This window comes from Scatophagus argus, chromosome 6 (assembly GCF_020382885.2).
Source record: "Scatophagus argus isolate fScaArg1 chromosome 6, fScaArg1.pri, whole genome shotgun sequence".
Taxonomy (NCBI): domain Eukaryota; kingdom Metazoa; phylum Chordata; class Actinopteri; family Scatophagidae; genus Scatophagus; species Scatophagus argus.
Genome location: NC_058498.1, coordinates 13,911,661 through 13,933,880, shown reverse-complemented (window position 1 = coordinate 13,933,880; position 22,220 = coordinate 13,911,661). Strand labels below are relative to the sequence as shown.

The 22,220-nt window shown below is 40.0% G+C and overlaps 2 protein-coding genes across 9 annotated transcripts in view; one reads left to right on the top strand and one right to left on the bottom strand.

The window, feature by feature from the left end:
- The window catches only part of elavl4 (ELAV like neuron-specific RNA binding protein 4), a 79,045-nt gene extending 63,892 nt beyond the window's left edge, over positions 1-15,153 (top strand). For 4 of the 7 annotated variants that reach the window (XM_046390785.1, XM_046390779.1, XM_046390783.1 and 1 more), the window contains exons 6-8: positions 325-559; positions 7,440-7,478; positions 10,461-15,153. In XM_046390785.1, coding sequence (XP_046246741.1) covers positions 325-559; positions 7,440-7,478; positions 10,461-10,788 — 602 coding nt within the window. In that variant the 3' untranslated portion in view covers positions 10,789-15,153. The remainder of the gene's footprint in view (positions 1-324; positions 560-7,439; positions 7,479-10,460) is intronic. The other 3 variants (XM_046390780.1, XM_046390782.1, XM_046390784.1) reach the window with 3 other exon arrangements.
- The window catches only part of agbl4 (AGBL carboxypeptidase 4), a 366,309-nt gene that overhangs the window by 313,483 nt on the left and 30,606 nt on the right, over positions 1-22,220 (bottom strand). The window lies entirely within an intron of this gene.

Genomic DNA, 22,220 nt, shown 5'->3' with positions numbered 1-22,220 from the left:
CAGGAAGTGTTATTAAATGTTACTAAAAAGTTTTCAGCAATGACTCACAATTATTTTACCAAACTCTTTTGCTTCAGCTTTTTTCTTTAGTTAGGATATCGCTTTTACATTGTGAACACATTGCCTCCCGTAAATTATAATACAGACATATAATATAAATATTCCTTTTTTCCCCCCAGAGTTCCTCAAACGCTAAAAGCAGTGTTTATCATTGCCTAAGAGGGAAAACACAAAAATGAGTAGAGCACATTACAGAAACACATGTAGATGTTCTTTCTAAGCCCTGTAAAGTAAAAGGGACCTGTGTTTGTTTGTGATCTGCTGGCCCCGCAGGTGGCTCCCGAGGTGTGGGCTTCATTCGCTTTGATAAGAGGATAGAGGCTGAGGAGGCCATCAAGGGCCTGAATGGACAGAAGCCATCAGGTGCCGCTGAGCCCATCACGGTCAAATTCGCCAACAACCCCAGCCAGAAGACGAGCCAAGCCCTTCTGTCACAACTGTACCAGTCCCCCAATCGCCGATACCCAGGCCCCCTTCACCACCAGGCTCAGAGGTTCAGGTGAGTGCTGGGGCGAGACATGGAGATGGTCGTGGAGGAGGATGTGGGGCAGAGAAGAGGCACAATAGGGTGGGGAAGGGTTCAGGTAGTGCTGTCACAGCATGGAGATTTATCCTGGGTATGTGATTCTACGGGTGCAAAGCTAATGCTGAGTCTCCCAACCTTTTAATGCATGGATGAGCGCGAGACTCTCCTGCCTGATTCATTAGTTCAAAAGGATCCAGAGAAAATAACTGGCTCTTTGGTGAGAAGTCAAAGGTCCAAGCTTGTATACATCAAGACATGAGAGAAGAGGTTAACTTCAACTCCCATGGTGCATTTTGGTAAGAAACAGTCACACGGCTTAAATTTATGTTGTGTGCATTTGTCAGCAGCAAGCTGTACTTTATGATAAAGCTTTCAAACAACTGGCTTCTTCTCCTAGTATTTCAACCAATAATCCAAGTGACAAAAGAAAAAAAAAAACATGGTTTCTCAGACACAAAGCTGACATGCTTAAGAATGATGACCATGACATAAACCTATATCAACTGGGAGAACTGGGAGACTTTTAATGAGAATTCAGAGTGAGAAATAGACCTCCATATATACAGCAGCACCTCCTGCTTCTCTATTTGCCTCTATTTCAGACACATCATGATGTAACAAAATGAAATACAATTTCCCCAGACACAAAAAAAGTAGAATAAAAACGGGGTCACTGTGGTCATCTGCTTAAAAGGTTGGGAATCTCAAGGTTACCAAGTTCAAGTTGTATGTATTTAACAGCAAACAGTAATAGTTTATACACGAAATAATGATTTCTGAAATGTTGTCTAATATGGTGCAATTGATAGTGTGGTTAACATTTTGAAAAACTGAAAAACTTGTGCACTACCAGTGTGTTTGGTATAATTAAATAACAATCTGGATTGCTATTCCATATGAGAGATTTAATGTCGTCAGTCATCAGTCTCAAACTGGATAGCAATTATTCTTGGTTTATGTGACCATAAATGCATTTAATCAAGGAAACACGTCTGTTCTAAACAGCAGGCCTGATTTGGAAAACATTCGCACCAAATGTAATTTACACTGTTTGAACAGGGGATGTTACGCCTACACATTGAGAGTATGACTCATTAGCCACGTCTGTGTATCAACAATGATGCAACTTTTTCTCCTGTGAACATTTATTCCCGCAAATACGTTCCCCTTTTGAACAACAGATGCGAGTTCTGCACCTGGTGCAGGTGTCAATAAATAAGGCCCCGTGAGTGATCTGTGTGGGTCCACCCAGATCAGAGAGGAACTGTTCATAAGAGACTGTGGGGTTCTGTCGTTCACAACTACGTATTTCCCTTCATTTCATCATGCCGTCATCGAGCCAACACTTCCCAGAATATTCCCTGTGAGGCCTGGGCAAAAACATGTATTTGGATATAAATAATATCAAACTAAAGGGATGCACTTCATTGTCTTTCTCACTGTGAAGCCTCAGCTCCGCATGATATGGTCGTACTGATGCAACAAGCTAAGATGTTGCAGTGCATTAAAACCACATTTCCAACAATATAAATATACATTAAATTTGCTAGACTTGCAAGCCATGATCTGCTGTATTAAATAGTGTATATGTCCCTGCATTAGAAGCTAAAGTCATTTTAAGAGAGACTAATGTCTTAAATCCAATGAACAAAGGACAAATTAAAACAATGCCCGAATTAATTTAAGGATTTGGGTCTTAATCTTGTTTCAACTTAATTAAACTGAACGCATGTGAAGCCAAAAAAAAAAAAAAAAAAAAAAAAAAAGCTTTTTTGCCCAGGTCAGCAAGCTATCACTTAACATCATATACAGTATATGGCCAACATACTGTATATTTGGCATCCTGCTTGGTCATTTGCTGTCACTCACTAATGACACAAGCAATCCTTTTTTTTTATTTTTATTTTTTTTATTTAAATCTTACATGACATCTACAAATGGTTTGGCCTTATTCCTTGAGGTCACGTCTTCTACAAAAACAAATCACAAACAGGTGATAGTATGATATTACCCTCCATCAACTGATCCAACACGAATGTTTCTGAATTGGAGACAGACTATGTGCTTATACAATTTCCTCTCTCTTTCAATAACACTAAGCCGGTCGTACTGTTTACTCTCCATCAAAGTCAGAGCTTGGAAGGTATTTTTCTTCTGGAACGGCTTCCCTGGTGTGACACCTGAGCGATGTAGCGTGGCTGTGTGTCTGTGATACGCCAAGCCAATTTACAGGCTCCACAGGAGAGCTGTCGCTTCTCATCACAACTCACAACCACAGGACACTTCCTCACTGTGTCCCTGAGCTCCTGCTCTCTGCTCCCAAGCCTTCCACTAAAACCTCAGTACTTTGGAAGTTGGAAATGTGCTCACTGCCCCCTCCCCTCCTTTTTGTAACTAAATCAGTGGGACTTTTTTTTTCCCCAAAACACAAGACAGTATTCAGTTAAACCTGATTTGTTGTCTTTGTCCCTTGAAAAGACTAAATAAATGTAAAAGTTAATATAGTGGAGTTTAAAGTTGAATATGATTCATGAACTAAAAATAATAAAGCAACTTGATCCACTATGACTGAAACGAAATGTAAATAAGCCCTGAAGATAAGTGTAAATTTTGGCAGCTATTTTAGATTTAAACAAAAATTCTCATTAGGTTTAATTTTCATCCTCCATAGTTTTAGTCCAGACTTGGCTGACAAAAAGACATTACTATTCAGTCAGCTTGTAGTCAAAATGTTTTCTTTCTTTAAACTAATTCAATTATGCTAATACAGGTATCAGATACTGGTATCTATAGTAACCAGACTAAAGTGCAGCTAGTGTTGTACAGAGTTTGTGCAGGTCTGCAGGCAGCACACTGCTTACCATTTAAAAAGAGCAGAAGCCTTTGAATTGTCATTTCCATTTGTTAAAGACAGTTTGATCTGGCTGTTCTGTCGGTTGCACTTACAGATATTACCAGTAAAATCTCAGTAATGCTGAAACAATCAGTCAGTTAACATGCTGACCTGGCATCATACACAGTCATACACAAATGTCTTCCAAATAAATTAAATATAAATTAATACAAAGCAAGATTAACGAGGTATGTTGAGCCTAAAGCCGGGATTTTCGTTGCCACAAAGATGGTCCTTTCAATCTGGCCACATCACCAAGGTAACTTATGCTGCACCACTAACCTGGTCTGGAGGTTATGTCAAAGTTTTGCTTTGAAACTGACTATGAACTTGGCTGCTGACCTTTCACAGGCTTTTTACCTGATAATATAGATTCTCAGCTGAGGGAATACTTTATATATGCAAACTTGTTGAGCAGTGTGATAGTAATGTTAATGAACAAATTCATGTAATTACAGCAGCACAAGCTGTATGCGTCACTTTATATTTTTTCGCCTCGGGAACCTACAAGCGTTCAGTTAGTGATGCAGAAAATCATTTGTTCCCATTTGTTTCAGGTGATATTACAACCTATAAAACACTTTAAATTCAGAGGATGTCATCCGCACACTATGATGAATGATGAGGGCACATCAGCCACCGACCACTTTAGGTGATGTTTTTATGCTTGGTCCTGCTTTGCTGCCAAGTCTGCTTTACACGGCCGGCATTGCAGCTAAAAGAACACTGACTCAAATAATTGATTAGTCAACTGACAGATAATATTCACTCACTATAATTTATTTCACTTTGATTGATTTGAGAGTTTAACGCTCAGATATGCTGCATCGAGTTGCAACAAATTGTAAAAAAAAATGTATTCATTTACAAATCTATCAAATCAGCAATTTTCTGCCAGCATTCTTATCTTGCCTCACACATCACATCAGTCTGGCCATTTCAGTCAATGACAGGGATGCACTGTTTATATTTTGACAGACAGACACACAACTATGATATTACAACTATGATAGCCCACCACTTACATTTTAGCCCCATCTCCTCAACAAAAACAAAACATACATTTTGTCATAGTTTGCATTATCAAAGTTCAAATTTTAGCTTATCAACATCTCGTCTTAGTCATGAAAAAAAGGTTGCTGACCGACAATTTTTTTGTCAAAACTAACAATGCTGAAATGCTGAAAATAAACTCCATTAGAGATGGTAACATTGTGCTTGTTGTGCATCCTTAACAAGTTTGTGCGTCTGTTCCGTTGGTAAGACTCAAGTTAAAAAATATGCCTGACAGAATACAGTACAAACCTGCTGCAGTTATAATTACATTCATCCTATGTGACTGAATCACATGAGCCTGCTGAAACAAAAGTTATGTATAATGCACTTTGTATGGTCCTTCTCCAAGACAGCAAACATAATCAACTCCAGCACAATACACCCAGCCCTAAATCCCGGCTTGTTTCCGATCCTCTGTCGTTAACTAATGGTACTAATTAGCAAATTAGCCTTATTATATCCAGGGCAGGAGCCAATTTTAATTGAAAAGATTTTTGTTTCAAAAAAGAAAAGACAAAACCGCCCATTCCTCCATTAACATGCATTGAGAGAAAGCACAAAAGCCCCATTGTTTATATCGAGCTTGGAGAGGCAGTGTGAAAAGCTGGCAGAGTGTTTTCGTGGTGAGCGTGCATCAGTGTGCATTCGTACATGTGTGTGAGAGAGAGAGGGAGAGGGAGAGTGTGTTAGCAGCAGGTTGTGTTGTTGTGGCCCAACGGCCCGGCGGCCAGCAGATGTCTTCGTGCTCGCCGGGCCTGGAGCGCCTCTCCTCTGAGCTTCCTCTCCAATTGACTCATTTACCCACAAAGCAGCCTGCTTGTTCCCTTCCCACGTAATGGGCTAATTACTGCTTTAATGATTCCTTCTCTCCATTCTTTTCTCTTTGTTTTCGGGCTGCTTTCGCGCTTTTTGGTAACGTTGTAGAAAGCGCAACAATGGCGACACATTTTGAACCCAGATAATAAATAGACCAACAATGCACTGAAAGCGTTTTTGAAAAATGGTGTATTAAATTAACTCATCCGACTTCTATGTGGGAATTTCAGTGTGAGCTCTTCTCAAAATATGACATTATTTACACGTTCTAAACATTTGAGCGCATCTGAAACGAACTTTAAATACATGTGTGCAATGTGAGCAACGTATGAGCCAGTGTTAACATAACATTTTTAAACCCAGGTTATTACAGTGCTCTTCAGTCTCAGTACCGAGTTACCCGGCGGAGTTCTGCAGGATTTATAAGGTGCTTAACTACAATTACCTGGCATCCCAGTATTTAATTGTCTCTGATTTGAAGACTACTGATCTGTTATCTCTAACATGCAATGTAAATTCAATTAAAAATGGCAAATGTAAATTGTATCATGATTGTTATTATTATACAGGTTATTTATTGCAAGCCATCAAGCTCTAATTGCTTTGTTAATTGCAATCAAATAATAATGAAGCTGTGTATATACCAAGTAAGGAAATAATATTGTTGCTTTTAAACAGTGTAACTGTAGAATGGTTACCTGGAATTTCTTGTGGGGGGAAAAAAACAATAATAATGCTCAATTGAAGGTTTTTGGTAAATATAACACAGCAGTTGTGTTGAAAGAAAACAAAGGCTTGTTGATTGAAAGAGACAAGGAGAAACAACCCTGACAGTCAAGTCAAAGTCAGAGAGTTTGTAATGTTTTCAAGAGGAACGAGGCGTCACTGGCCAGCTGTTGCTCAATAAGCCGTGGCCCCTGTCCATTAGGCCAGAGGAGTTAATAAGACATGAGACAGGCCAGACCCAAGTGAGGAATGAAGGTCATTGAGTCACCAAGCAGACTGCATCTATCCAAGAGGGCCAACATTTCATACAGCCCACATGTTTCTGAAGCCCGGCTCACAAACACTCACAACACACATTGTTAAACCACGCACATACACACACACACACACACTTGCACATAAACTGTATTTTACCCTGACGGACAGCAATGGTAGCTCATGGGCTTGAACTTATTATGAAACAGAACATTTCCCAAAAACTAACCCTTTCAGACAGAGGACACCCTCTGACTAACGCTCAGCCATTCCACCTGACCTGTTAGCACTTAACAGGTCGACCCCGACCACAACAACAGACATTCACAATTTCATGGCTAGTTTAAATGCTCAGTCGTGTTTCTGTGGGTCCACCTCACAGAAAACACACTAATCATCATCACCATCACCATCATCATAATCATCACCTCTCTCACTCATCATAATTCAAATGCCAAACCATTACACTGACAGAACTCTGAATCATTTTTCCTGCCATCTCAGGTGTTCTCTCAATTGAGTCAACACAAATTTAAGACCCTAGTTTACAACAAGATTTTTTTATTATCAGCCTCTACCTTCTAATGAGCCATCAATGTGGCGGCATGAATTGTATGGATATCCACATGCAATTTCCAGCATGTAAAATACGATGATTTGCCATTGCGTAGCACTATGGCTAGCCTAGCATACTAGTATAGCCGAGTGCCATGCTATGCTCCCACCTTGCCACTATTAGTGCTCTGTATGTGACTGCAATACTGAACTGAGACCAGTCCACTGCTGTAGTCTTGTATAACAACTGCACCTACAGTAAGGTCACTGTGGTCTGGAATTAGCAATTGCAGGGCTATGCTGAAGCCAGTCAAGCAGTGCAGCGGCTGACCAAGCAAGTGCCGACCATACTGATGGTGCTGTAGCTTCATTCACTGATGATAGCGTTTTTTTTTGGTGGGGCTCCTCAGTGTAATGGGCCAGCTACAGACGGGTTTGTTTGTTCTTGAGTGAGAAGGACCATGCAGTTCCTACAGGGACTTAACATTAGTTCCATTGAGTGAGTCGACCATCTGCCCACCATTAACCCCAGAACCCTCCTTCTCTTTACAGGCTGGACAATTTGCTTAATATGGCCTATGGCGTAAAGAGGTAATTAAAAACTTCACCCAATGCCAGATGTCCATGTTGACTCAATGATTTTTCAATATCTTTTTTTTTCTTTTCTTTTTCTTTTTTTTTTAAATTTTGTCTTCCTTTGTATTTTTTCAGTCACTTTGCGTTTGACAGTTCGTTCAAGGTTAACTGCATTTTTGGTTCTTTGATTTGTTTGTTATTTTTCCTGGTGAGCTTAAGTTGGTTTTAAAACCCTGTCAAGCAGTTAAGATATTTTAAAAAAAGAAAAAAACAGAAAACAATCAATCTTTGTTTTCAGTGGTGATGAATTTCCTTTGTTTTGATTATGACAAGTGCTGGTGTTGTTTGGATTGTTTTGGGTTGTTTCTGTGTACTGAATGGATTTTGTTCTCTGGTGTAAAACTCCTAATTTCTAGGTGTGTTTTTTTTCTATCGGATTCAGGTTCACCGGCCTTGTCACTCTACAATTATAGTTTGAGAGCAGTCTCTCTGTAGGAGCAAAGTTTAAATTTGTCACTTTGATTTTATAGGTATTTCCTTACATCATTTAGAATAAAACCTCGCTACATCCACTATCAACTGTATGCACAATGTGTTACCCAATACATTTATATTTGTTAAGTGGAAGCCAATGACAAAATGAGACTTCTTGGCAGGACTAGCTGATATCAGGTAGTGTTCAGCGAGGACACGGGATGAGGCTGGATGAACCTGGATCCCTGCTGGAAACAGGAAATGCTGTTTCACTGCAGACAGCTCCAGCTTTGCTCGGCACTGCTCTGCTCGAATTCCTTCCTTTCGCCTCCATGTTTCATTTTGCTTTCTTGCTACCATAGGTGTTACATAACCCAGAGCAGCAGCCACAGTGGTGATAGATGTTTCATGTGCCGACGGTGGCATCTTGCATGTTACAAGCACAGGGGAAACCATCTGAAGTCAGCTTAGCAACTCAAACAGAGATGAAGTGTTAGCTCGAGAGAAATGTTCCCTTTGCGCCTCCCATAAGCACTGTGTCTTCACTTAACATACTTTTCCAAAGGTGAAAATAGTGTCCATTTTTGCGCTCCTTATTGCATCAAGTATCAAATTACAAGTGCTTTTCTGATCCAAGGTTATTATTTTAAAGGAAGGTACTGAGAGCTGGTTGGCTTTAGAAAGGACAGAATAGATATCTGGTCAGCTACACTGTTGCTATGCAACCCCTGGTCTCATCTGTAACATTGGTTAGTGTTTGGTCCCGCTCTGACGGATACGCTCACATGCACATTTGCACACATGCTCCCACAGACCCACATGTACATACAGGCACACTCACCTCCACATTGTTTCAGTGGCAGTGTTAGCTAGCTATTGCATACAAATCACCACAAATTTCACCCCTCCCCAAAGCCCAGCAAGAGAGGTCTGAAGGAAGTCCAGCATGTTGGACAAGGCCTTGATGTAATGAGGCCCGTTAAGATTCCACTTGCTTGATGCTGGAGAATGTATTTAATCACCTCAACAACACATTGAGGCTACATAGAGATATGAGGCAAAGGATCTGGAGCCAATTATAATGCAGTTTGCTTCTTCAGCAACCCCATGATGATCATGAAAATGTCCGTGTATCTCAGAGATATAGATTTACTATGCTATAATCTATTTTTCTAATCTATTTTTTTTATCATAAAGACAGATACCTGCCAACACAATCTGTTTATCATATACGGTACAACACATTCGGTGAAAAAAAAAAGCCTACTCAAAGCAGAGAGCCCTCACTGAATGAGCTAACCACCCCAGGCACTCATACCAGAGTCCACAGCGACCACAATGGCCAGAAGCAAACTCTATATGACCAAAGTCACGCAGGAAGGTCGTGGTGATTGCCGGCCATATATAGTCACTGGAGAGAGAGGGGTGGGGGCCCCAAGCAGCAAGCAGCGCTATCGATCAGTGCCACAAGCTCCGGAATAGAACAGAATAGAACACCCTGCAGACTGCGGGAGGAGTGGGAGGAATACACTTTGTACCGTAATGCCACTGGGCTGTAAAGTGCTTCCATTTTCCATTTAGTTTGTTCCCTCTTCCCTCCCTCCCTTCCCTTAAGAAAGCAGCCTTCTCTGAGACAGCTGCAGCAAAGCGGAAATCTCAATTAAAGCACACCCAATAATGCCTATAGTCGTTTCTTGGAGAGAGGTGGCATAAGAAATGAAGCTTTTTATCTCATTTACCTTTTATTTAAAAGTGGGGATTTTTTTTCTCCTTTTCCTTTCCTTTGAGCGGAAAGGCAATTAAGTGAAGTCAACTGAGGATTCAAATCTCCTGCATCACAAGAAAAAGGAGAAGATTATGAGGCGAATGAGAACAGATTTAGCAGGCTGGTGCATGATCTTTGATGGATTTCTAGCAACGGTTTAATTCAACAACTTCCTGCAATTTAGCTCCTAAAGGAGCCACTCAGGGACACAAAGAGAGAACCTTCGTCTGCATCTCCTTCAGCAGAATATGGCCCAGCATGCAGCACTGTCGTTATTCCTGACAGGAGGCCATTCAGAACTGAGGAGTTCAGAGAGAATCTAGTGGTAGCTATGCAGGCACACGCAAACACATGCATTTAAACATAAACATACATGCACTTACAATTAACATCCATGCATATCATCCTGATAATTTATGTATTTGACTTGTGGCTTGATTAGCACACTGTAAACATTTAACTTTCATTTAACGTTTTTATGCTTATTATTTGATAAAGGCTGTAGACAGTAGTGTACCATGCAGAGGAGCGTCATGGCAAGCTATTAGATATTTGGAAGCAGGATTCTCTTAAAAAAATTGGCTTTCAAACAAAAGGAAGATGGAGATAAGTTTTATCACTGGATTATGGCCATTTCACTAGATGCAGGCATTGAATTTCACTGTATGTCTTTTCCTGATCAATTAAAACTTGCTCTTCTCTCTCCTCCCTTCCCTCTACTCTCCCTTCATTTCTCCCCAATCTGTCTTTCCTCTCAGGTTCTCTCCCATCACCATTGACAGCATGACCAGCCTGGTCGGCATGAACATCCCTGGGCACACGGGCACTGGTTGGTGCATCTTCGTGTACAACCTGTCCCCGGATTCGGATGAAAGTGTGCTCTGGCAGCTGTTCGGGCCCTTCGGTGCAGTCAACAATGTCAAGGTGATCCGTGACTTCAACACCAACAAGTGCAAAGGCTTCGGCTTCGTCACCATGACGAATTACGACGAGGCAGCCATGGCCATCGCCAGTCTCAACGGCTACAGGTTGGGCGACCGCGTCTTGCAAGTCTCCTTCAAGACTAACAAGACACACAAGTCCTGAACTTTAACAGGTAGAAGCAGTTGCCCCACAACTTTGTCAGCTCCAAAATTGCCCCCGACCCTCCCCCACCCCCCTCCCTCCACCTTCACCCGTCCCTTAGCCCCTTCAGTCACTACCACTACCACCCTCCTACAGCCATCCAACGCAGCAAACTCCAACCGGAACACAAAGCAACCAACAAAACATCAAACAAATTGAACTAGAAATGGCTTATATTATAACTTTGGACCTATAAGCCAATGTTGCCTAAGTATTACAAAAATGAAATGATGAAAATGTTCATGAGTTTTTGGAAGCTCCTGTGGTAATGCAGGCTTCTGTTTGTTGTATATTCTTTCTGTTTGTTGTGGTTGTTAAAATGATTTCTTCTCTTCTGTGTAAACAGTAGCAAATCCCTGTATCCCCTTATTTCAGAGAAGAGAATGTCCTTTTTAGATTGAAACCTTTTCTCTGTCTTGATTCAGGATTTGTTTTTATTTTGTAAATCCGGATCCACTGTCGTTAGTATTATATACCTCCCTGTCGGTGAAAGGGAGGGGGCTCTTTTTTAAATTGGTGAACCATTCATTCATTTTTAGTGTGTATTAAAAACTTCCCCTTATCGATTATATGTGGGATTCCACTATCCCAGTAACTCTGATGTAGAAAAAAAAAGAATTTCTAGCATTGTTTTTGTTTTGTATCGCAAACAAAACATAATGTCTTTCCTCACAGGGGTTCAGGGAGATGGGGCGAGGGAGGGGATGGGTTAGCTTTCCTGATGACACGTTCAGTAATTTAAGAAAAAAAAAAAATAACACTGTTGCCAAAGAGAAGATCTCTTTGCTTGAAAAAATGCGTTTAGAAAAAGATAAAAATAAAGAGAAAGAAGATCTATTTTTATAAATGATAATTAAAATAATAATTATTGAAGAATTTTTACAAGAATCTGGATTTGAAAAAAGAGAAAAATATTTTGACTGGCTAACTGGGGGGGGGACGGGGCGGGAGGGAGGGGGCACCACCTTGTCTTGTCGTTCTGCCGTGGTACTTTATAGGATCAAAGGTTGTTTGTTTTTTGGGGAATCCAAGTTGGCAGTGATTTTGTAGATGGAAGGTTTTGTGAAAAAGGGATGCAAACTGAGGCAGGTGATTTTGGTAATTTTTCACATATGTACTAGTGCATAATTATTCAACAGCGATACCCAAAAGGGAAGGGAGAGGGGTCTTTCCAAGGCCTAACCATCCTTATAGTCCAGAGCCCAAAGCAAGAAGACCCTTTGTCCACTCGTTTTCCTGTTTTTGTCATCAGTCAATACGGGATATCAGTAAATAGATATATACACATCTATCCATTTAGAGAGCATACTATACATTATCTATATCATTTTCTTCGCTCTGCGTTTGTGAACTTAACATTTGAAAAGAACTTCCTTTTAGCGATCAACAGTAGGTGCTATACTACATTATTCACATATCTTAAATATCCAAGTTTGTTGTTCTATGTGTTGTTTAAACAAAAAAAAATACTTCGATGTTGGCATTGACTTGAGCTGCTGTTCCTTGTTTAATATTTGTTTATTGTCGGCCCAGAAATCTGGTGAGACTATTTCTTTGCTGAATAACCAGATAAACGAATTTGGGCCTTGTAAGAATCACTGAACAAATTTTTATTTTGTACTTTTCTGTTTGGCTTGCTGACTTTTAGGTTACTTGCTGAGCGTGAAACGTTTGTCAAAACTAAATGATGATTAGCTAGTTCCGTTAGTCTAGATATTTGTTTCCTTAAAAAGGATCTATGACAACTGTGTCTTTATTTGCTGTGTACAAATAGATGATATATATATACATATATAGTCTACATTTGTTTTACAATATCTACTGTACTATATGAGTTGTCACTGTTCTTTTGTTTGAGCTTGTCTTTTTCATATGACAACTTATTATGAAGTGGTGGTTCAGTTACTTAGAAAAACTTGTGAGGAAACTGTTCAATTGTTGTCATGTTGCTTGTGGAGAAAAAAAAAAGATTTGGATTAACTTTCAGTTAGCTACCGCGGCAAAAGAAACCGAACAAAAGCTTAGAATATAACTGTATTTGTTTAGCAGTTTATTTACTTATCGATTTTTTTAAACTATTTATTTTTCTATTTATTTGTATTTATTATCTATTTATTGATTAATTAATTAATTTATCTGTGTATTTATGTATTTATTTGTTTCATTGTCTGTGTATTTGCGTGATTCTGGTACAGGGAGGGGGCGTTTCTGAGCAAAAGGGAACAAAGCGACTAGTGGAGAGGCTCTGCCAGTAGTCCACTGCACTGAGAGAACTTTTAGTACGTTTGTGCTTTGTACCAATATATCAAAATTACAATATAAAAAATCTAAAAGTCAAGAAAACTGAAAAAAATGTCTGGAGGGTTGGGGGACGCTCTTCCCTTATTACTAGAAACAGTTACTCGCTATGCATAATCTAGTTAATAGTTAAATTTGCTATTGCTTTTTTCTTGTCTTGTTAAAATGAAATCTTTAGATCTTTTTCAATAAAGTTTAGTCTTAATAGAATGTTATAAACAGTCGTTCTGGTTCAATATAACCTGTGATAAGTTTGTGTAGTTCTAAAAAGCCACTCCGTCCACACCCTCCCTCCACTTACTACCGCTTTGTGATGAAACCTTATGCAAAAATGTGGGTCTGAAAGCATAGTTTTCAGTTTTCAGTGAAACATTTTATATAAACATTCAGCTCTTGGAGGCTTGGGCAGATACAATTTAAAAAGGAGCAAATGCCCATTGTTGTTTGAGGGTCATTCATTGCACTGGACTAAATCGGTCAAAATCACTGAAGAGTCAAAACTTATTTTTAAAAATATTCATCATGTTTTCAAATGACATACCAACAAATCTTTAAAAAGTGAGAAATTGTTACCATTGCACACCAACTGTTATTTACAGCAGTTGTTGCTATACTTAAGAAGTACTCTGGAGGTATGAAAAGGGATTGTACCGATTCTATATTTTATATACTCTAATATGATATATATTATATATTTTGAAAGGTGAAAGGTAAGGGAATGGTTCCAGAAGTATAAATATACTGAATTGGATTTTTTTTCTGTTTGTTGTTAAGACTTGAAAACATGAAGGAGGTGTGTGGAGAGCATTTTAAACACTCAGACGCATGCTCGCATAAGTACATCCTTCTCTCTCACACCTCAGTCATCCGACAGGCCGGGTCATCTAATATCATCATTACTATCCAGTCATCAACTGCGCCATCCAATCACATAGTTTTCTAATGTCACAACAGCAACGAACCAACCAACCCATCCACCCACCGACCAACCAGACCCCTTCATGCTCCCTGCTGCCCGGCGGGAGCTTGAATTATGCAACGACCCCAGTAGAATGTTGTTCTGATGTGTGAACTAATTTCCTACACTGTATGACTTTTGAACTCTTACGATGCGTGCCTGTGTTCCGCCTAGACCCTGTGTGCACACGTGTGTGTGCGCGCATGTGTGCATGTTTGTATGCATGTTCCATTAAGTAATTTTGTGTGTGTGTGTATGTTGTGCGTTTGTCCTCATCTGTTTGTTAGCGTGGAGTACATCCAAATGTGTATGTGTACAGTATATACATGTGTTAATCGTTTGTGCTTATGCGTGTGTGACTGCACATTTGGGTCTGTTTAGTTCACATATATACAAACATGCGTGCGTGTGTGTGTGTGTCTCCCTGAGTGCATGTGCGCACGTGCGTGCGTGTGTGTGTGTGTGACACAGATAGTAACTTGTGGTTTGTTCAGAATGTGTGTGTGTGTGTGTGTGTGCATGTCAGGGTGTTTGAAACATGGGGCTGCGTCACCTCGCTCTATGCCCAACCCCCTATGGCTCACACCATCCCCTGTAGCGCCTTATAGTGGCAGCCTGCCAGTAGGAACAACGCAGCCAGTAGTGGAGGAGGGAAGGTGAACAGAGGAACTCGGCTCTTCTTGTCAGTTTTCATTTTCCTCCTGAGACGTGTTTGTTTACTATCTGAAAAATCTATAAACGAAATCTTTAAAGACAAAAAAGACGAAAAAATGTTCACAGGGCCCCATGGCCGCGGCTCTCTCTACTCTCTCTCCTGCTTATGTTATTACTTAACAATTATCAATGATGATTATTATGATTATTATTGCTATTATTCTTAGTATTCTTATTCTTATTATTAATCCAATTACTGCGATGAATGACTTCATGTTATCCTTGCTAGTTTAGGTCATTTCTGAAACTGGAAACAAAATAAAAATCTTGCTGTAAATGTTTGTTTTTTCTTTTTCATAAAACTGTTGTGTTTGAATTATTTGTACTTTTGAATGTTGGGACAATAAAATGAGGTGTTAAGAGCTTGGATGTTTCTTGTCATGATGGATGGAGCATTCAGATACTCGTTAGTTAAACAGTAGTAGTTTACACGACATACTATAAAGAAGATCTTCCTGGTACGCTTAAAAATCTTTCTTTTTTCTCTTTATTATTTGCTTCTGTTTATCCGCCACTCTTTGTTTGTCTGTTGGCTAAATTTCATCAGGGATGTCAATGATAAGGTAAAGTGGACAAATCATCTTATTAATGCACTTAAAGAAAAGTGCGCTTCATATCTTAAATTACATATCTTGTAAAGGTAAAATGTTGTATATTGTAGATTTTAACTGATTGGTCAACTAAGTAGACAGAAAATTGATAACAATTTCAATAACAGTTTTAGTCATTTATGAGAGAGTAAACACTAATATCTGATAGTTTTAGTCCCACCCATTTTTGAGTGTTGAACAAAGTAATTAAAACAAAGATGTTATCTTGGTCTGAGTTTTTTTTGTTTTGTTTTGTTTTTGACATTTTAAAAAGTAAAAGAATCAGTAAATCCAAAAAATTATCAACACATTAATCAAAAAGATCAGCATTAGATCAGTGCAGTACGTTGTTCCTGTACCCGCCTCTTGACACTGAGGCAAGATTTCGAATGAGTAATATAACCCTGTATAACTAACTGCAACAGTAAATCACAAATTTAATCTGCGTTCACTGTGACCTTTGGGCTACTGAGGGACGGTCACGACTATGAAGGAGTAACACTGCAGACATGAAACGCAGTGCTGATCTCAGTCAGTCCTCTCAGGGGCCTGGCAGCACAGAGGAATCAGGCATCCATGAGATAACACTGCCACCTGTATCTTCACCTGAGTATCCACGACCTTTATGGCACAGTGCTGCCTCTCTCAGAAGGAATATCTGTGGTTAATATGTGCTTCTCATCTCATCTCTAATCTTTCTGCCTCACAATACAAACCTCGTCAGCCAAGAAAACACCTGAAGCAAAAGGACTGGGAATAAGACCTCGGAAGAAAAAGTCCACCTCTGCTCATCAGTAACAGCGTTATCAGTGTACTCTGTACTCTCAGTGATGTGACCCCGGCTTTGCACCTTTATAATCAAAATCACACCGGAGAGCATTACAGCAGTTGTGCAAGAGATGATGGTTGCTAGACTATGATGTGTCCAGCCACTCTTCCTTTCCTCTGCTGTTGTTAGCAACTTAATGATCCTCCACTCGCATCAGGGCCAAAGTAGAGGGGGAGGACATGAGTCAGCGTGTGCTCTCAAGTCTCCTTTGAACAGGCTCCTCGGGAGTCGAAAGGCACAGCTAGCTCAATAAACAACTTGATGATTTCAACTTTAAAGTGGCGTTTTCTGTTTTACTCTGCTCTGACTCAGACGTGGATAAAACAAAATGCGGCATGAAAAATCACTAAAAATATCTGCAGCAAACAGGATATTTCAATTCCAAAGGAAGTGAAAGTGCTCTCGTTAACAGGGAGTTGTTGGGTTTAATATGGCTCAGTTCTCACCATAGTCTGTCACCAGGTGCAACCATATGATACTGCCTCTCAGTTTCTATATAAACCACTTTTCATCTGCCTGGGTGAGAGCTGATCACACTCGCTCCATGGTGTGAATGTCAGCATCCTGCCGCGCTGTGATGTAGAAGGCAGCTCTGCCAAATGACGAGCATGAGCCTCGCAGTCGGAAGCATATTATTTCATAAGGAGCTACTTGTCTTTGACAAATCTTCCGTAGTCAAATCTGTGCAGTGGGGGAGCTGTTGTTGCCCTCTAGCTCTCCTTGGTACACACCCTGACATTAATGGGATACCTCTCCTCACCCCTTTGTCCACTTTAGAGATTTCACACTGCCTGATCAAAAGACTCTCAGCTTCACCACATGTTACTTATTAACCGAGTTTCCCTCGGATGAGTTTGTAGTCCACTTCACTCTCTGTCTTGGCATTATCACATCGATTAGACTGATTGAACGGTCAGTTTAATTAAGTTTGTTTAATGTGTTGTGTTGCTGTGTATAATGTGCACCATTTATTTGAGCTGGAAATTGAAACTGACTCCTATTGTAATCAAGAGTACCGAGTTATATCTTCCTCTGATTGCTACAAAGTTTAGTCAAGATTATGGCATCATTTTCCTCCAGATTCCATTTCATTACTGTGACAATTATAGCTGTGATGACATTAAACACATTTCTACATATTTGGGCATATTTCAGCTCTAATTTCGGTTCCTTTGATATGTGGTATCGTTTTATTTGAAAAACAAGGTCCCTCCTATGCAATGTGTAATCAAGCAGTGATAAACTAACAGGCTGCACTCACAGTGAAATGTGTAATAACACTCACATACCTTAATCACTCCTAACACCTTTTCTTTAATTATGTGAAACTGATTCAGTTTAACAATAAGCCATGTGATCTCTGCATGCTATCGTTACCAGAGAACCTCAAAGTAGCATATCTGATCTCCACTCATGTCAGCTCCTCACACCAATCAGAAAAGCTCTTCAGAGACCTATACAGTTCCCATACTGTAAAACTCTTTATGAACCATTTCTGTCGATTTTGCACAATGTTAAGTGAATCATCTGTGAGACGAACAAAAACGATCCCGTCACAAAGCTGATGTGACACGCTTATTTGATCCAACTGACTGAAAATTTACCATAAACCGAATGAGCGAACATCATTGTGGAGTAATCAGTGTTTTCCCCAGGAAACAGTTTAGCAGAGGTGAGAAGCCACCCAGAGACAGATGGATGCTAAACAATAACCAAACTTATTAAACACGTATTATTACACTGACACAGTCAGTTGTCACAAAGCTGTAAGCTGTGAAAGCAGAACACAGTTGTGATGACAATTACAAGCTGACATTTCATAAAGCATTTTTGTTTTTCAAGCAGAAGTTTTCTATGTTAGACGTGTGAAGCTCCTGTTAAATATAACCCAGTTCTCGCAACCTACTCTGGAGGCCTTTCCGCCTCTTATTTAATTCCAAACCTTCTCTGCTCTCATCTCTACAATAACCTATTAACACACATGGTTAACCATCCACAGACAAGTCAAAGTAGAAAAACATTCAACTAACCACCACACAAAAAGAGAGAAATGAGCGACAGGGACCAGGAGAGCATCGACAAAAACTTAATAAAAAAAAAGGAAACCATCAAATTTTGTTTCGTTTAACAGGCTTTTTCAAGAGTTGTGTGAACAGTGATGGCACCGTCAGCGCTGGTATTTCCTTGGAGAACAATTGACACTCACAGGAGCCCAATAAAGCACTGGATCCTATTCAGAAAGTTTCAGTCCCTGAGGGTTCCGCTTGCAATCTGCTCCCCAGTGAAGTCTTTTAATTTCAATGCAATATTTCCAGCACCATAGGATCACGGCGTTCTTGCTCAGGGGCAGCATTTCTTGAACACACAATCTGTCGCCATGTTGTGACATACGTCATGGCATCCAGGCAATGCACGACTCACCAGTGTGTTCTATATTGAGATGCTTGGCCATAACTGACCAGAGTGGGACCAATGTGCAGAATTAACTGAAGCAAATCAGTATGAAACAAGAGTCCAATCAATGCCTGATTTTCACATGTGCATTGTTCTCTATGCAGGTGTCTGCTGTACAAGGCTAAAAGATAGCGACTTGTTCCCGGTCCTGCTTTCAACTCAAGACCCTGGAGGAGCTGCAACAACAGACATGACAAACCTAAAGCCAGGTAAGAGTGTTTGTGTCAGTGTAGAGAAAGCTCCCATGCTGTGCAGTGAAACATCATAAGTAATGTGATGTAAAGATATTTTTTAAAAGTGTCATTTTCATCCACTTTAAATCATTCTGACATGCTGGCTTGCAGAAATGCACATCCTGACCAAAATCAAATTGTTAATGTTAGTTGTTAGTTACCGTTACCTAGCACATTTGTTTATCATTATATGTGCTTTAAACTAAGGCTGTACTGTGTGAATCTTTTTTTCTCATGAGTTCATTTCACTTTTGAGTGTTCGTATAAATTATTTAGAGATATCAAATGCCTTAACTGTGGAAACTATCAGGAATTTCACTGAATCAAAGATACTGTGTCTTCAAGCTGTGTAATACAGTAAATGGGATTAATACAGCTTTACACTGACTGTTTACAGTGACAGTGTTCTCTGACGATAAGTGACAGAAAGCTGAGGGTACAGTCAGGGAAGTGTGTGTGTGTGTGTGTGTGATGAAACAAGGCAAGACTGTAAATATGAACACTACAGATATAAATACTGGTCTGAGATTTGAATGTAACAAACCTGAACAAGCCTTCCTCTCCCTCCTCATTAACATGCATGAAACGTCAAATTAACTAAGCTGTTTTGCACATTATGCAGCAAAGACAAACAGGACAGGACTTCATCTACTGATGACTGGACCAGCAGATGGTGTGTAAATAATGTACATTGTCTCATGGGAACATCTTTGTCTGTCTTAGTTTGGTTGATGCACCAACACTTCTTTGTCACACACATGCAAAGTGACCTTTTTAATGTGTTAAGACTAAATCAAATCAAATCGTGTTCATGGTTCGGCATTTGATCCAAATACTGAAGTAGAACAGTTTGGGAAAACAAATGCGATACAAAGACCTAGTTCTATACAATAGCACCATTTACAAAATAAACATTCAATACACAGTCAATATTCTCCACTCACTGTTATCTTTTACCCTGCACACATAATTAAGTACATTTCCCTCCAAGCAATATTTATTGTAGTTTAATTTGCATGCAGGTTAATTTTTTTCCAGTCTTTTCACAAGTTTTAGTCACTTTTCATTTCAAGTTTCTGTTGCTTTTGTTGTTTTATTTACATGATAACACCTGGTAGAGAAACTCTTTTCACTCTGCTCCAAAGGGAAGTCAGGGAACAGACTCACTGTTGCAGAACGGCACTCCTGCTGCCTGGAGCTGCTGGGGATTCAGTGTCTTTCTCAAGGGCACTTCATCTATGTAGATTCTTGTCATCAAGAGGGCATTTTCAAGTCACAGTGTGGGTTCCCGGTAAGGCAAGCGCCCAGGACAGATGCTGGAGGTTGTAATGACATCTTTAACTCTTTCCTGTTCTTGTCCTCTCTCTCCTTTTACTAGTTACCGGACCCTAGAGCTTACTATAGGCTGCAGCTGCAGTGGACAAGCTCACGTGTTTCAGAGGGAGATTTGGCCATCACAAAAGCTCATGTGAAAGTGAAAACCGTGATGCTGGCATTCCCAGCATCCTCCCACCAGCTTCAGCGGTGACAATGACAGCTTTCGCAGCTTTGATGCCTGTGACTGGTGTGGAAAAAATTACAACAGATTCCAGATCAGTAATGGTGATTGCAGTTGCTGGCAGTGTGCAAATACAAAGGTATTATTTGTGAGGAGCTGTTGATTGTACTGGCAAATGCAGTGTTGTTTTTCTGTAACGATGATGGCTGTGATAATGGTGGTGATGGCAGTGACTGCAAAGAATAGATGATGACACAGTGGGCACTTTTCTGAGCAAAGAGGACCACATTGTCCTCAGCAGAGTTGGTAATTGACAAACAGGCTGAAGTTACATTTCATAGGAGGTTTACTGACTGACATTTTCTTCAGCGGCCGACTTAAGGAGGAGCTCTGCACTTTTCCCGTCCACATCTTCTTTCTTTGTGCTTAAATGAACATGTTGCATGATGAACTCCATCATTTTTCAAGTGATTTACTCATCAGTCATAATAGGTTTGATGTTTACCTGAAATGAGATACTTCAGGACTGTTTTGTTCTTAATCGGTTCTCATTAGTAATCAGTTAATTAGCGCCAAGCACTGTATAATGTCCCTGGTTGAGTAATGGTCCGGTGCTTCATAAAAGCTTTAATATTAGATTAATCTACCAAAATGCATTGTGGGAATATGAGCAAACCAGTGGTGGGACTCACATACTAGTACTTTACTGCTTAACTCCAACATAATAATTCTAAAATAATAATAATAATTATATTAGACACCCAGAGCAACTGCACCTTCTATCTATTCACTCCAACATTAATCTGACAGCAGTGTTATAAGATGCTGTGAACATCAGTCCCATTGGAGAATCGAGGACCAGCTGCCCAGAAGTAATTCCCTTACTGTCAACTGCTATGGTGACTTCTTTTTTTTTTTCATGATATCTTCAACATCTGACAACAGAAAATCACTTAAGTGTCCTCGATAATTCAACAATAAGTTCAGTTTTAATGATCTATCCTTAGAGACACCACAAAAACTAGAGCCACAGATGCCCACAGATGGCCCAACACTCGCCAGCAGCTGACTGTCGGCTCGGTGCGTCATGGCCCTTACACCACTGAAACAAACCATGAGAGCTCATGGCATATTCATTGAGCTACATTGTAGAGGGGAGAAGGGAAAACAAAAACATAACGACCTTGTTATTTCCTTGTATGTTATAATATTTTAATAATATTTGACAGGGCAGATTTTTCTCAATAGGGGAGCAGAACTCCCCTGCCCTGATCTCAAGAGGGTAACTATACTGTAGTTGGGAGGTTGATGGAACAAGAGGTCACACATGCTCTGAAGGAAGCAGAGCTGGAGGACTGGATGAAGCAGTGCTAAAAAAGTTTTCTGAGGTTATAAAAATGCTCTGTAAAATCAAGGCGACAGAAGCAGACAAGCTCCACCATGTGAAGATGAATAAAGATTGATGGCCTGTCTTGGTTGATACCCCCTTTTCAGTATTGTGTGGAGGTCAAGTCCAGTCTCCATGGACTAGCAGGTGGGAAAGAATAGTAGAAGAAGCACGCATGCATCACTCCCTTAACCATCTTTGATATGACCAGATATCAAAACCAGATATTAAGATATACTGGCAAGCTCTCTTGTTGTCTTTTCAATAGTTCACACAAAGTGAGCAAAGACCAGTTTGAATCTGATTTGGGGGATTTTGTCAGTGATTTTCAAAAAACTGTCGGTGAGCGGAAAATAAAGGCTACAGTCCTGTAGTGTAAGCTCAGCATAAAACAGTTTCATGGGTATGTTTAGACAACTCAAAGCTTATTGT